General features: G+C 34.8%; 1 protein-coding gene across 3 annotated transcripts in view; it reads left to right on the forward strand.

The window, feature by feature from the left end:
• The window catches only part of SLIT2 (slit guidance ligand 2), a 256,368-nt gene that overhangs the window by 233,043 nt on the left and 8,893 nt on the right, over positions 1 to 14,432 (forward strand). For all 3 annotated transcript variants that reach the window (XM_062493416.1, XM_062493415.1, XM_062493417.1), the window contains 5 exons: positions 3,696 to 3,789; positions 5,637 to 5,774; positions 5,865 to 6,105; positions 6,444 to 6,574; positions 11,641 to 11,795. In XM_062493416.1, coding sequence (XP_062349400.1) covers positions 3,696 to 3,789; positions 5,637 to 5,774; positions 5,865 to 6,105; positions 6,444 to 6,574; positions 11,641 to 11,795 — 759 coding nt within the window. The remainder of the gene's footprint in view (positions 1 to 3,695; positions 3,790 to 5,636; positions 5,775 to 5,864; positions 6,106 to 6,443; positions 6,575 to 11,640; positions 11,796 to 14,432) is intronic.

Consider the following 14,432-nt stretch of genomic DNA (forward strand, 5'->3'; position numbering starts at 1 on the left):
ACTTTTTTCACAACTTTTTCTGATCATTCTGAAGTATGCTCTTTAAATGTTGTATTATGTTTCTCAAATCAGGAAACTCTCTAAGATTTCCTTCCAGTAAAGCCAAGGAGCCTAACTTGGTAAATCTGGGGGGTTTTGTCCAATGAGTGTTTCACTTTCATCACTATCTTTTCATTTCAACAAAATTAACTACTCCTTTTCACCTTATCTCATTTAAATTCTGGATAACACAGTGGTTATTCAGTATGCTGAAAGAGAGGTTTCTTTACTAGGAAACTATACTCTTCAGTGGCTCAGATTCCATGTCCCATAATTTACCTTTTCTATTAACTTTTTCAGAAACAGGTTTATTTTTGCCATAGGAATGCTCCATTCGAAATATAGATCTATTAGCATTTATTAACAGTTATTATCTATTAAGAGTACAAGGTCTTGAATTTGGGTTATCTTGGCTTGTTCTTCTGGTATGTAAATCTTCATTCAGAAATTGAGTATCTGATGTACATATTTGGATTCCATCTTGATTTTTTTAAACTGATTCTGTGTACAAGTCTGTCATTAATGCTACCTTTTTTATAACTAAATGTTGTATATAAATAAAGCTAACTTTTATGGTCAGAGTATTTTTACATGAGTCTTTTGCTACATGGCCACCATCCTGTTTCCTATTTGCTGTGGATTGTTTAACTAAAACTCCAGGGATATGATTCACCATGCATGCAATTTGCAAATGCAAGGGAAGTTTCCTTACTTATGTCACAGCACAAAAACTTTTGCTTCTGTGTGCTTTTGTACAGAGTAGTCAGATCAAACTCTGACCATAATCTCAAAAATGCCTGGTGATATTTGATGATGTTAGCAAGCCATTTTGCTGCAGTATGCCTAGTAGTGTAGCATTGATTTTATAATTAGAACTGGATTTTTTTTCAAAACTGTAAACCTGTTTAAAATTTAAATGTCCAATCATTATGTAGGATTCACAACAAAGAGTGGGAAATAAGGAGATTTCAAGTGCCCCTGAGCACTCCACATGAGGTGATTCAGCTTTCACTATAGTTCTGAAGATATTGGGGCCAGCAACCTATGAATACTAAAATGCAGTGTACTCTAAGAAATCCTGCATTTTTTAAGTACCTGGGGGAGAATTTAGATAAATGTACAGTCTTAGACACTATTGAGTAAAACTATTTGCCATTCAAGTTATTTCAGAAATCTGTGCCAATGATAATCTAAGCCAAATTAATGTCCTGAAGCAAAATCAGTTTCATAAATTTGACAAGAATTGTAAGAATGCTTTTTGCTATTATGCCACTCCTAAACTGCCATTTTCTAGGTTGTTTGGGTTTCTTTTCACTGAACTATTGCTGTGAATGTATAAGAGACAGCAAGCTCCAGCCCTGCTTGGGAGATAGGCTCAAGGTGTCACAGTCAGTAACTCTCTGATATGCTGAGATTTCATAATCTTAAGAGTATTTAGAGGTGCTTTTATCAAAGTTTTGTTAGTATTGTACAACCACATTTTTATTATTTGTAGTTGGGGCGTCGTGTATTTTCCAGTTCTGAATGTAATTCAATATACAATATATGCTGCAATAAGATATTTGTATAGATGTGTACATGTCTGCATATATATCCACATGCATACATTTCAGAACTATGGGAATGTGCACAACAAGGTTAAAACAACAGTCATTTTTGCTTATTCTACTCCCATGATCCTCAGAATCTGAACTCACTGTTCCCATACTTATACCTCACTCTTAAACACTGCTGGTCTTTAAACAGATTTCAGAGATTACAAGTTCTGCAATTTGACTAAATGCTATGTGAAGAATAGCATTGAAGACCTCTTATACATGTATTTGTTTGAACAAAACCCTTTGGAAAAAGAAAGGGATCTGGGTTTTGTTTAATATATCGTGGCCTGCAAACAATCCCTGGCATTTCAGGATTCTGTGCACGGACCTAGTCAAAACAGTTGCACATTTGCAGAGTAATAATTCTGTTGAGATCTTGAAGAGGCTTTAAGGATAGAATTATAATCCTTTGTATTAGTCATCTTCAGTGGCCTGCATTTGATCTCCACTCAGTTTCCTACATATATTGACTAAGTCTTATTGTTACTGACAGTTTTCCTGAGGCTCTTAAGTGACATGTTCATGAGGGCCATTTTCTTATGTTAACTCAAACCTTTATTTGGTTTGTTGAGAAAATGCACAACTTGCAAATTTGGAATGTGGTGTTTGTTTATGTATTTGCTTATCTTTTTTTTTTTCAACCTTTATGTAGAACCAGTCTGGATCTTTTGAATGGCTGCAAAATACTTGCCCAGCTGTTTTTTGGCTTGTCCTCTCCTTTTTTAAGATGCAGAGGTCACATATCTTATTTTAACACTTAGTATACATTTTTTGGTTGCGTTATTAACTGGCATGACGGTCTTTGCTCCCACTTCAGTTTTGCCTTTTTCTCTATCCTTGCTTTAATATAGACTTTTCCTCAGTTATTTTATGGTTTTGTTTGTTTGTCCACTACACTGCATGCCACTGCCATGCTCAGCTCAGTAAAACTGAGGGATACCAAATATTGCCTCTTTGAAGGCAAGTTCAGTCTGAGCAGCAAAAGTGTGTGAGCATTCACTCCTTTCTTCTGCTCTTTTCTTTGTCATTGTAATGTACAGTTCTACTTCTCATTGCTTGCCAGATCATGTTTTTTTACTGGACGAAGGATAGGGACAACCCTACTCCTTCCATAGCTTTAGAGTCTGATGGACCTGTCAGTCCCTGAATTCAGCAGACACAGGGCTTATACCTGTTTATTACACATATATTCTTCATATGGATGCTGGAATAAGTATATCTAGCTTCAAAAACAATGATGACAAGCTTAGCAAGTGCACTGTCCATGGTATCAAGTGATAAGTTAGGGAATGAGATGTTGTTGATCTGTTTACAAAACTATGCTTGCTTTTCATAAAGTTGCAAATAAAAAAAATTAACCATATTAAAATACTTTTTAGATTATAAGCCCATTTTTGGAAATTAGAGCCACTGCCTCTATCACCAGGGAAGGATAGACATTTTACGTAGATTATTTTTATCCCTTCTTTTTACAGAACAGATTATAGATAATTATGGTACATTAACAAATGCAAAAAATGGAGAGTTATATTTAAGGAAAAGTAAAAAACAAGTTTTCATTTTTGGATAATTGGAATTGTATTGACATGCAGTGATATTAACAGGTTTTTTTCAGGTAATAGATTACTTATAGTGATAGTGCAAATCTGGCTATTTGTGTGTGTAATGTGCTTAGAAATAAGTAAAAGAAAACCATATTGATGTCTTTTTTGTTCTAGTGAGTTCAGTCACTAGTGTTGCTATATAACAGAGCTAGATAAATATTTTAAATGAAAAATAATTACCAAATTAACATTTATATCCATGTATAGATGATTCAAGTTGAACTTGATATTGCTTATAAAGGACTTACCAGGTGTATTATTATTTATTATTATTTCTGTATTACCATTTATTTATTAGTATTTATTATAAAGGTATGTATTAATATGTAAAGAAGTATGCATATTTTAGTGTTAGCAAAGGAATTTGTAGCCGTTGCTTTTACAATTCTGTTCATTGCTATTTTCAGGTAACTGTGATATTTTCACTGAATTGACAACATACATTATATTTCAGGTGAACTCTGTGAGGAGAAATTAGATTTCTGTGCCCAAAACGTGAATCCTTGCCAGCATGATTCAAAGTGTATCTTGACACCCAAAGGGTACAAGTAAGTCTGAAATGTTATTCAAGTCTAACTGAATCAAAGTATTTTTCTGTCCCAAACCTAGCTTCCTTTCCTTCTGTTTAAGTGGAAGCCAATTCTATTCTCAAAGTACTAATTCTGATTATTATTAAAACTTATGGCAGAACAGGCCATTATTTTCATGTAGAGATGCATTATTATCTTAAATATGTTTTACTGAATTTTAATGATCCTTAAAAGGTTTAATTCCAAGCAGATTTTAAATAGAGACACAGGTAGTCTTTATGATAGTCTATACAAAACCCTTAGAGGTGTTTGAGCAGTAGGAAAATAATTGCATTTAATTTAAGGGGAATAATTATATTGCTTTTAGTGAAGTAATTGTGAAAGAGATTATTAGGAAGGCACACTGGAAGGTATAAAGTAAAGAAGTCCCTCCCCAGGAAACCTAATCTTTAATTACACTATATACTTATCATTATTAATTAGTATGCATAATTTAATGTTGTTTTAATAGGCTTTAGGCTAATAAATACAGGAAACCTGCAGATTTATACTGTTCTCACAAGTACCTGTTTTATGCACAGCATGCTTTTGTGCTAAAATCAGATTATTTATTGTCATTCCCACTATTTATGAAATGACATTTTAGTTAAAATATGGCAAAAAGTATTAAATATTCAGTTGAATATGAAATTAAGTTGATAGTTTCCAACTAGAAAATAGAAAATCTGTTTGGTTTCTGTTGTAGTCATTATGGTTTTTTTTCATGTCACTTCAATAAACCTAGTTAGCATCTTTTACTTTACTATCCAGTTCATTCCTGTTGCTTTTGAATCAGAAAATAGCACATGCAATATACTTCAAGATGTATCTCAGTCAGACTTTTAATAGGATGCTTTATATTATTTTTCCCTTATCTTGGCCATACCTGTTGTTAAATAAAAAATGTGACTTATTTGATTGAAGTACTACATTTAAAATCAGTCTTGCCAGCTTAGAGCAAATTTTAGATAGTAAAAGAAATAACACTGAGGAGGGAATCACAAGATGTAATGAAATTAATTAAAGACATCTTAATTGAAAAGAATATCATATGGATGCATAGATTTGTAATATTTTCCATTAATTTTTGACAGAGTTCTTGGCATTCACTCAGTCCTATATATGAGAATTCCCTGAAGAAATGCCACTAACATCAGCAATGAGAGTTGCACGTGGAAAAAAAGCCAAACAAGCCAACACACAAAAAATCATTACATACTCTCTTGAGGATGTGCTGTTTTTAGATCAGTGGGGATTCAGGGAGGACAGATGATGTGTTTTGAGACTTCTGTTAGTTCACCTACCATGGACCTATTTGTAGTGAATCAGACTGGTGGAACTTTAGGACCAAAAAATTACACATAACCTTTAAACTGCATAAATGGACCATTGGTCCATTCTTAGCTGTTGTTATCAAAGAAAATAACCATCAGTACAAACTTTGGATTATTTGTCTTGGTTTCACCAGCCAAGCCTATGGATTATGTTTAGTGTTTGCAGCCATGAATTACATCCTGTAACACTCTGTGTTGCTCATAAATTCTAAAAACTGTATAAATTATTCCTGAGGGCTCTCTAGATTTGCACACAATTTTTCAATATAATGGAAGGTGTGTAAACATTTTAACTAGCAAACCTGTGTTCATTACATACGTGATTCCCTGTCTAATAGTATGATTAAGCCATATAGTCTTTGCACACAAAGTGTTAGTAATGCCTTTTTTCCCTTGATTTTTTTAAAAATACAGTTATTCCTTAACTCTTTCTTAATTACACTGGATCATTAAAAGTCACTGTGCTATCCAATTTCCTTTCCTGTTTTACAGATGTGATTGCACCCCTGGATATGTAGGTGACCATTGTGATATTGACTTTGATGACTGCCAGGACAACAAATGTAAAAATGGAGCACAGTGCACCGATGCAGTTAATGGATATACATGCATTTGCCCAGAAGGGTACAGGTGAGAAAGATCTGAAGGCAGTACAAACGTGCATGTCTTCTGTCAAAGCTGTTTTTTCTTGGAAACTGATTGTTTTCTGTTTTCATTTAGTGGCTTGTTTTGTGAGTTTTCACCGCCTATGGTTCTACCTCGCACCAGCCCTTGTGATAATTATGAATGTCAAAATGGGGCCCAGTGTATCATAAAAGAAAGTGAACCAATCTGTCAGTGTTTATCAGGCTACCAGGGTGAGAAATGTGAAAAGCTGATTAGTATAAACTTTATCAACAAAGAATCCTATCTGCAAATCCCTTCAGCTAAGATGCGCCCCCAAACCAATATCACTCTACAGGTAAGTTTGCTTGTGTTGTGGATTCTCTTTTCTGGAAAAGAGAGTAAATGACTTTTCATGATGTGGAAAATGACCCAAAGTGGTCATTGGCTCATTTAAAGAGCTTTTCACAGTTTGAGCTAGAAATCTAGAAGAGTTAATGCAATAACTATATATTCATATTTAAGTATATGGGCTTACTGATAGGAAGAGAGAGAGTTTTGTCAGGCTGTCCTTCAAAAAAGAATTTTATGATGAAGTAACAGACTATTGCAGTAAATTCAGAGATTCACTTAATACCTAATTTTGATTAAATACCTAATTTTAGTTATTTCTAAATATTTCTATCTTTTAATTAGATTGCCACAGATGAAGACAGTGGGATCCTGCTGTACAAAGGCGATAAAGATCATATAGCAGTGGAACTGTACCGTGGTAGAGTGAGGGTCAGCTATGACACAGGATCATATCCAGCCTCTGCTATTTACAGGTGAACCTGGATGAAACACATTTGTAACTGAAACAAAATACATATTCATTACTTATATCAAAGCCATATTTTTAAAGCATGGTTAAAAGAAATATATGCAAATTAATGTGTTGTCAGACACTTAAAACTTCTTGCCAAAAGATGTGATTTGGTTGGCAAGTAACTCTAACACAGATATGTCCGACAAATAATATATTATATGATGCTTTAAAGCAGAATAAGGGTTAGCTTTCAACAGAATATTTATATGTTTGTGTAAAGCGCACATGTAGCAGTGGAGTTTTTTCTTTGTTGTAACTGCCAAATCATTTCCTAGTGTACTGAGTAAAATGAAAAACTACACTGTATAAACAGAAATTAAATAGAAGCTTCTCTTCTCTCTTAGGCAGTCATATAATGTGGGACTTTTTCCTGGCAAGTGAAGAGAAAGTTAAAAACTTGATTCTGCAAAAGGGCACTACATTTGAAAAAGAAATGGCTTTTGCTTCCAAAGTCATTAAGAGAAGGAGTACACAGTGGCTTCTGTAGCATAATTTTTGAGGGGTTTTTTAAAATAATTTTTCTCTGGTTCTCTGAAAAATTACCGCCTGAATATTTTGGGAGGTATTATATCACTTCACAAGAATTAGCAAACAGTCGTTGCAACGGTAAGCAGAAAGATGACAGGCATCACTTCCTGGCCCTGACTGCTCTCTTGGTGCTAAAATTACTTTCAGAAGTAAAGGGGAAGTATTAAATCAGTTTTCCTTGAATCTTCTTTTTGCTCTATTTACACCTTTTGTTGTAAAATTCTATATAGGTATATTTGCTTTCTAGAGTTTGTGACATTGCTCTGCATTCTATTAGGGACATTTCAGTGAAATCAATTTTTTTTTAAATAAATTATTATACTCCTATTCAAAATAATACTGTTTTTCTTTTCTGTCTGGGTTAGTGCTACACAAGAAGTTTAGATTCTTTTCTCAGGAGTTTAATTATTTTGTTGACTATTTCAGTAGTACATCTGTCTGAGGATAAGAAGCAATAGGAATGAGGGTCATATGTAGTTCCAAGTTATTTTGGTTCCCATTTCTTTAATCTGTCTAGAATACTTCTACCTTTTCAAAACATATATTTCCTTCTCATAAATTTAATGCTTTCTCTGGCATTATTGAAATATAATAAGTAATGGTAATTCACAGTTGTCCATTATAGTTATCTAGAGAAAGACTGAAAAATAAATTAAAAAAACATAAAATCAAAGGAGTTTAAAAAAAAGTGACCAATTAACAAACACTCCCAATTAGGTTACCTTTGCAAAATAGTAAGCATCTCCCCTACATAACTGGTCATCTCTTTTGAATTATGTGACAAATAAAGAATGCAAGTGTAGTGAAGAAAGGGGTGGGAAATGTAGTGACATGTTACAGAGTGACACAGTGATACAGTGAAGCAGAGACACACTTTTAGTGCTATTATTTTGGTTTGTGTTATTGTAATTAACCACCATTTCATTTCTAATAAGCATGAAGGTGAGTTTCTGAGATATCTGAAAACTATCATGTAATAGTCCAACTGTAGTGAAGTCTTCTGCTGTTGAGGAAAGGCTGAGGGCATACCTTATATCTTTCTACAACTGTCTGAAAGAAGACTGTAGCCAGGTGAGGGCCAGACTCTTCTCACAAATAGGAAGCAATAGGACAAGAGGAAAAGGCCTCAAGTTGCACCAAGAGAGGCTTATATTGGATATTAGGAAAAATTTCATCATGTAAACAGCTGTCAAGCATCGAAATAGACTACCCAGGGAAGTGGTGTAGAGGAGGTATTCATTGGAATTCATGGTATTCATGGAGGTATTTTTAAAAAGTGTAGACATAGTTTGATGGTGGACTTGGCAGTGTTGGTTTAGTTTTTGGTCTTAATGATCTTAGAGGTCATTTCCAGCTTAAATGAGTCTTGAGATTTCATCGTTCTATTTTGGAAGCCATATATACATTTCCACATTTATTTAGGTATATATGTGCACCTAGTGATAGCTCTACAAAATGCATACTGTTTAATTTCTATTTCGTGTTCTAGAAGGGAGTTTGTCGTAGCACAGAATCTTTTACACATTTTACTCAAATCCCTTTATTATTTTCCAGTTCTTACCATTTTACCCTCCCAGAATCTTTGTGGTATCTCCTGCCCTTTTTAAGGTCTTTACCTTCTTTTTATCCATTCATTACATGCTGTAATGTAATGTACAGTCCTTCTGTACCTTTGTTACCTATTAAAGCTGTCTCCTGGAATGTTTCCAGTCTTTCCTTCTGTCCCTCCCTTTTGTTTTCCTCCTATCCTGCCAGTTTATGGGAGCTGACTGCAGGAAGTGCCATCATCCCAAAAGCACTCATCAGTCAATCTGAGAAATGAGATGATGGCACTGCCAAGACCAATAAATAATATTAATACATTGGAGATGGTTATTTGGAAAAAAATTATCCACTTGTGTTTTGTTTTGTCTGGGCATCAATTTTTAAAAGTTAACTGTTTTTTTTTTTTACAAAAGAAAAAAATCTTTTCAGTCTGTAAACTAGTTTTCATCATATATTTATTGGAAATGTGGGACTGTTTCTTCCCATTCATTATTCTTCTGCATAGTACCAGAAGCCTTAAATCAGTTCTTCTTACAGAAGAATTCATTACAATCTATACATTCAGCTCTCATATCTCCAGTGGGAAATGGGCTAGAAGTAAAGTAAGTGAATTGGCAGGAAATATTGCAGATATACCTTGAGTTTATTTCCCGTTCAATTTAAACTACCCTTACCTAGAAGGGCTTCTCTTTCTGCAGTAAATTTTTACCAGTGAAACAGCTTAAACCAGAAGCTTTTAATAATCACTCTTATGAGAGACACATTCCCTTTACCAAATGTGGTTTGTATATCTCTGGAATGAGCCGTTGCTCTAAACATGCATTTTCTGTGTTTCTCTTATTCTTTTAAATACTGTTGAGTGAATGGTTTAGAAGTTGTAAAATAAGTTTCCTTGAAATGAGACCATTAATTTAGTGTTTCTTGCTTCCTGAAGTTAAGCCATATGCACTTCTATTTTTTTAGCACTTTTTTTGCCTGGATTCATTGAATTGTGTTAAGTAATTTAATCATAGCATCTTTTATATTGCTTGATCAGAGCAAACAAGCCTCTTGATACCTTGAATAAATCATTCTCTTTAAGAATGGTAAACCCTGACCATTTCCTTTCCCCCATGGAAACTGGCAGTCCCCCTCCTGGCAGTTCCCATGAAGTGTTTATTGTACCAGTGTCTGTTGTCATGTGTTTGCACTCTCAAATAGAGCTGGGTTTATGTAAAGCATGCATGCTACCACTCAGATCTTTGATCCACACTGAGCAGAGGTTGTTCATAGAGTTGGTAATAAATGGCTAAGAAGCTGTTTAACGTGTCACAGCTGTGAACAACTAAGTGTGCTGCTGATTTGTTCCAGGACAAAAGCAGTTAGGTTAATTAAAACATCACTAAGGATGTTTTAAGGTAATTTGTTTGATTTTTGCCTTGAGATTTAGGAACTTAATCCCTTTCATCTATCCTGCTTTCTCAATGAGAAGAGCTAATTGACTGTGTGACTGTCCATTTCAGGCTATCATACAATTGGTTCATTTAAATAACTTTTTTCCAAAGGATTAAGCTTACCTATTTGATGGTGCCCTGAAACAAATAAAGGCTTTCATGGGAACGCTTTTAATGTCTCGTCTCTGGACTACAGCTCACACCTTCCATGAATATATTCAGCTCTATTTCACCAGTGGAAAATGGACTACAAGTTATGCAAGTACAGTGATATATTCAGTCCCAGAACTGAGAAATGATATTCTTCCTTCTCTGAGTACTTAAATTGTGTTCAAGTGCAGAGTATTTCCTGCATTTCAAGCACTTGCTACGTAGATATTGAGGCTGATAAACACCAGCAGCCATTTCTTGTGCCTAGTAGCATGAGCAAGGTTGTCCTTATGTAGGGTAAGCACCATGCTTGAAACAAGCATTTTTACCTTGAGAACCTTCAGACATTCTCCTACTAATGAGTTCATATCTTGTTACTAAACAGAAGGAAATGGTATGTATAGACAAGAAAGAAAATATACAATATTCATATTCACTGTACTAGCCAGAAGATGAAAACACTTAAATAACCATGCCCAATAAAGATAACAAATAACTTTATTGCAAGTGTCAGTGAAGCTGTCTGGCAGCTCCACGTTATGATTTTGTCTAGCAGGACTAAAGTTAGGTGCAGGTCCATATTCCATGAAAGAGTAGATTTATGTATCACTGGAGTTGACTCAGGCCTTAATACTTTCAAAATATGTAAACCCAATACTCTGCAAAATGTAGGATACAGAGACTTGTGTGCATATACGATCTTGAAGTAACATTGGAACCACATCATGGTTTAGGTTTGAAGGGACCTTAAACAATCACCTAGTTCCATCTTCTTTATTATGGGCAGGGACAACTTCCACTAGATTAAGTTGAACAAAGCCCCATCCAACCTGATCCCGACCTTTTCCAATAACAGGTCCACAAATTCTCTGGCAACCTGTCCCAGTGTTTCATATTAACCCACCCTCATATTAAAGAACTTTTTCTTTATGTCACTTCTTTTACTTAATAGATTCTTTCTGATCTATATCTACCCTCTCTCAGTTTAAAGCTGTTAGGATGTGTCCTGTAAGTACAGGCCCTGGTAGAAAGTCTCCATCCTTCTTATAAGCCTTGTTTAAATATTGAAAAGCTGCTATAAGGTCTCCCCAGAGTGCTCTCTTCTCCAGGCTGAACTCCAACTCCCTCGCTTGTCTTCACAGAAAAGGTATTCCAGCCCTGTCACCATTAGTGCAGAAGAAGGGATGTTGTATTTTATGGGCTTTTAAGCATATGTTCATGTCTTTGCTTAAAATGTAACTTGAAGGAGAATGCACTCCTAGAGAAGTTCTGTTCTGTTCTGAAACTGTATTGACTCTTAAAGGGGAAAAAGGTAAAAAACTGTTCTAACCTGACCATCAAATGTTTATTATTAATGTTTATTTTGCAGTGTGGAAACAATTAATGATGGCAATTTCCACATTGTGGAGCTACTAGCTATGGATCAGATTCTATCTTTATCTATTGATGGAGGAAGCCCCAAGATAATAACCAATTTGTCCAAGCAATCCACTCTGAATTTTGATTCTCCGCTGTATGTAGGAGGTAAGAGGGATCTAACTGCTTCTTACTAGAGATATTATAGATAATTTATTCTGGTAACATGCTTTAAGAAACACATTCTTGTGTTTCTTAAAGAGACTCATTCATTGACATAACACCTTAAGACGAAACTTTGGCAATTAATGTCAATAGCTTCAATTTTAAGAAATAATATGTCCTCAAAGTACACTGGTTGCTTTTTTATAATTATGTTTATTTTTCAGACTGTAAAATTTTGTAATTTTCTATTGTTATTTAGCCTTTTATTGAACTGAAGAAGTGTGCTTAACACTGTTTAGCTGTGTGAAGATTTAGTAAAGCCTATTCAGAAAGTGTAGAATGGTAGCATTCTGTTTTTCTCATTTTTCATTCCTATTTCCCTGTACTGATATCTGCAGGAAATTATAGCATTGTCTGAAGCCATGAAGTATAATTTATGTCTGGAGATCTTATTGCTTAGGGCTAATAGGAGTTAGGACCCTAGGTAATAATGTGCCCAGACAGTTGCCTCACTGTACGTGTCAGGGCTTGGGTTTTGTTTATTCTGAGGAAAAAAATAATTTTTTGTTTAATTGTTTAACTTGAACAGCTAAAGTATTTGAAAAGTTTTGATCATTTGATGCCATTTGCTCTGTAGAACTATGGGTTCAAACACACTGTTTTAACTAGCAGTTCCTGTTGTATATCCAATAGGCCTGTTCAATCTAAGTCAGAAAATTCAGTCAACACTTAGTGCCTCGTCACTAGGTATCAAGTCCAAGTTCTTAGTGATCAGAGATCCAGCATAGTTTTTAAATACTTTTTAAATGCTACAGATTTTTGTGTTCTACTTAGTTTTACCTTATATTCTTACAAGAGGCATGTAAGGAGTTTCCTTCTGGTCTGTTCTTTCTGTTAAAAAAAAAAAATGTACTTTCTTTTTCATTTTACCTAATTCTTTTATGTCTGAGATTAACGTTTTAGACTTGAGCATCTTGCCTCCTTGCAAAGAACTATGCTATCTATAGTCTATTTGTATTGATGCCTTCAAACAAGGATTGCTCTGTAGAAACACATTGTGTTTTTTCCTGTGTATCGCTTCTGCTTACAGTGTATGCAGTGTCCTGTGCCACATTTGGGAGAAGGGGTCCTAGACTCTCATAAGACAGTGTGGTTGCTTACTTGTATTGGTAACATCAGTTTGTTCAATGACTGCTGAGGCCAATTGTGCTACTTGAAAGCTGAGCTTAGTGCAGAACAATAATCCTCCTGTGTGTTATAAGCACCTTTCGATGAAATGAGGCCAGACTGCCAACTGTAAACATTTATTCTGAGCACATTCTCACCACTGTGATGCTGATTTGTGACATATGGTTCTCTTCCTTCCTTCTTCACCCTGCAGATCTGTGCCTCCATTAGGAGAATCATACTAACTTGCTCATCATCTTCAAGTATCAGAAAAATAACTTTTGGAAATAATCTCTTTTCTCTTAGTGGTCTGATACCTAAGAGCAGCAGTCTGCTGTGTTCTAGTGCGTCTTCCTTAGGGAGGTCCCATGTTTATTCTATAGTAATTCTCTACATTCAGGCTCTCTGAACAGAGAATTATTTCTGCTGTCATAGAAAATGTTGATCCAAAAAATAATGAAAATCTATCATAGAAGTACATTGTAACAAAATAATGAAAAATAAAACCCAACATCAAGTTGACATCAAGCTCTTTATCTCTCCGTTATCTAATTTAGCTGTTTATGATTTTTTAAAATTTTTAAGACGGGCAATTTTCATTCTTGTATCTTTATATTACCCATCTTTTTGAGATTCAATAGTTTTTTCTTATCCAACTATATCTGGAATTTTTTAGAGAATTTGATTACACATTTTCATCAGTTAAGAATTTAAATTCTCACTAGGTTTTTATGCAGTATTTTTATCTTTGCCAAAGTCTTAGTTTGACACCTAAATCATCATGTAGCTTACACTTACTCTTACGACTTTCCTGCTAAAATGGCATTTCTGATAAGCATCACCTCAGCTGGCAGGCTGAAATTCAGACTTGACAGCAAGTCCTTGTGCAGTGTGTGCTCTCATTCTCTCTCATACCCTGTCTCCCTCCTTCTCCCCCCTTCCCCCCCCCTTTTTTTTTATGTTACTCTTGGGTCACAACATTTAGCTTGGTTTGAAAGGGGCAATTTAACATCATTTTTACTAAAAGTGAGCTAATCAATTTATACATTTTGGTGGGAGTTTTTTGCCTTTTCCAAGTGTATGGCTCTTTTAAGAAGTGTGGTCAGAATACACGTGCTTGTTATTTTTCAGTCTTTCTGTAACAAATTTCAGTAAATCATATTGAAAGTGCACGGCTTTATAAGAATTCTTAAGGGACAATCTGTTTCTTCTCAAAAATTCTTCAAAGGAGTCACAGACATCACTGATACTTCACATTCTTCTCTCAGAAATTAAAGCATATTTTGCTAGTTGAGAGTGGCGCCTTCTTTCATGGATGTCCCTATTTCTAAGACAGGTAGAGAGTATCAGCTGCTTCTTATCTGTGCCTGCTCTGTTTTGGCAGCTTCTAGAATTAGCTACTTGTTTTGACAGTTTTACTGTGTGACTGTTATTTAAGAGAGAATCCTACCATTTGCCTCCTTGAACAGTAAT

This window comes from Cinclus cinclus, chromosome 5 (genome assembly GCF_963662255.1).
Source record: "Cinclus cinclus chromosome 5, bCinCin1.1, whole genome shotgun sequence".
Taxonomy (NCBI): Eukaryota; Metazoa; Chordata; class Aves; order Passeriformes; family Cinclidae; genus Cinclus; species Cinclus cinclus.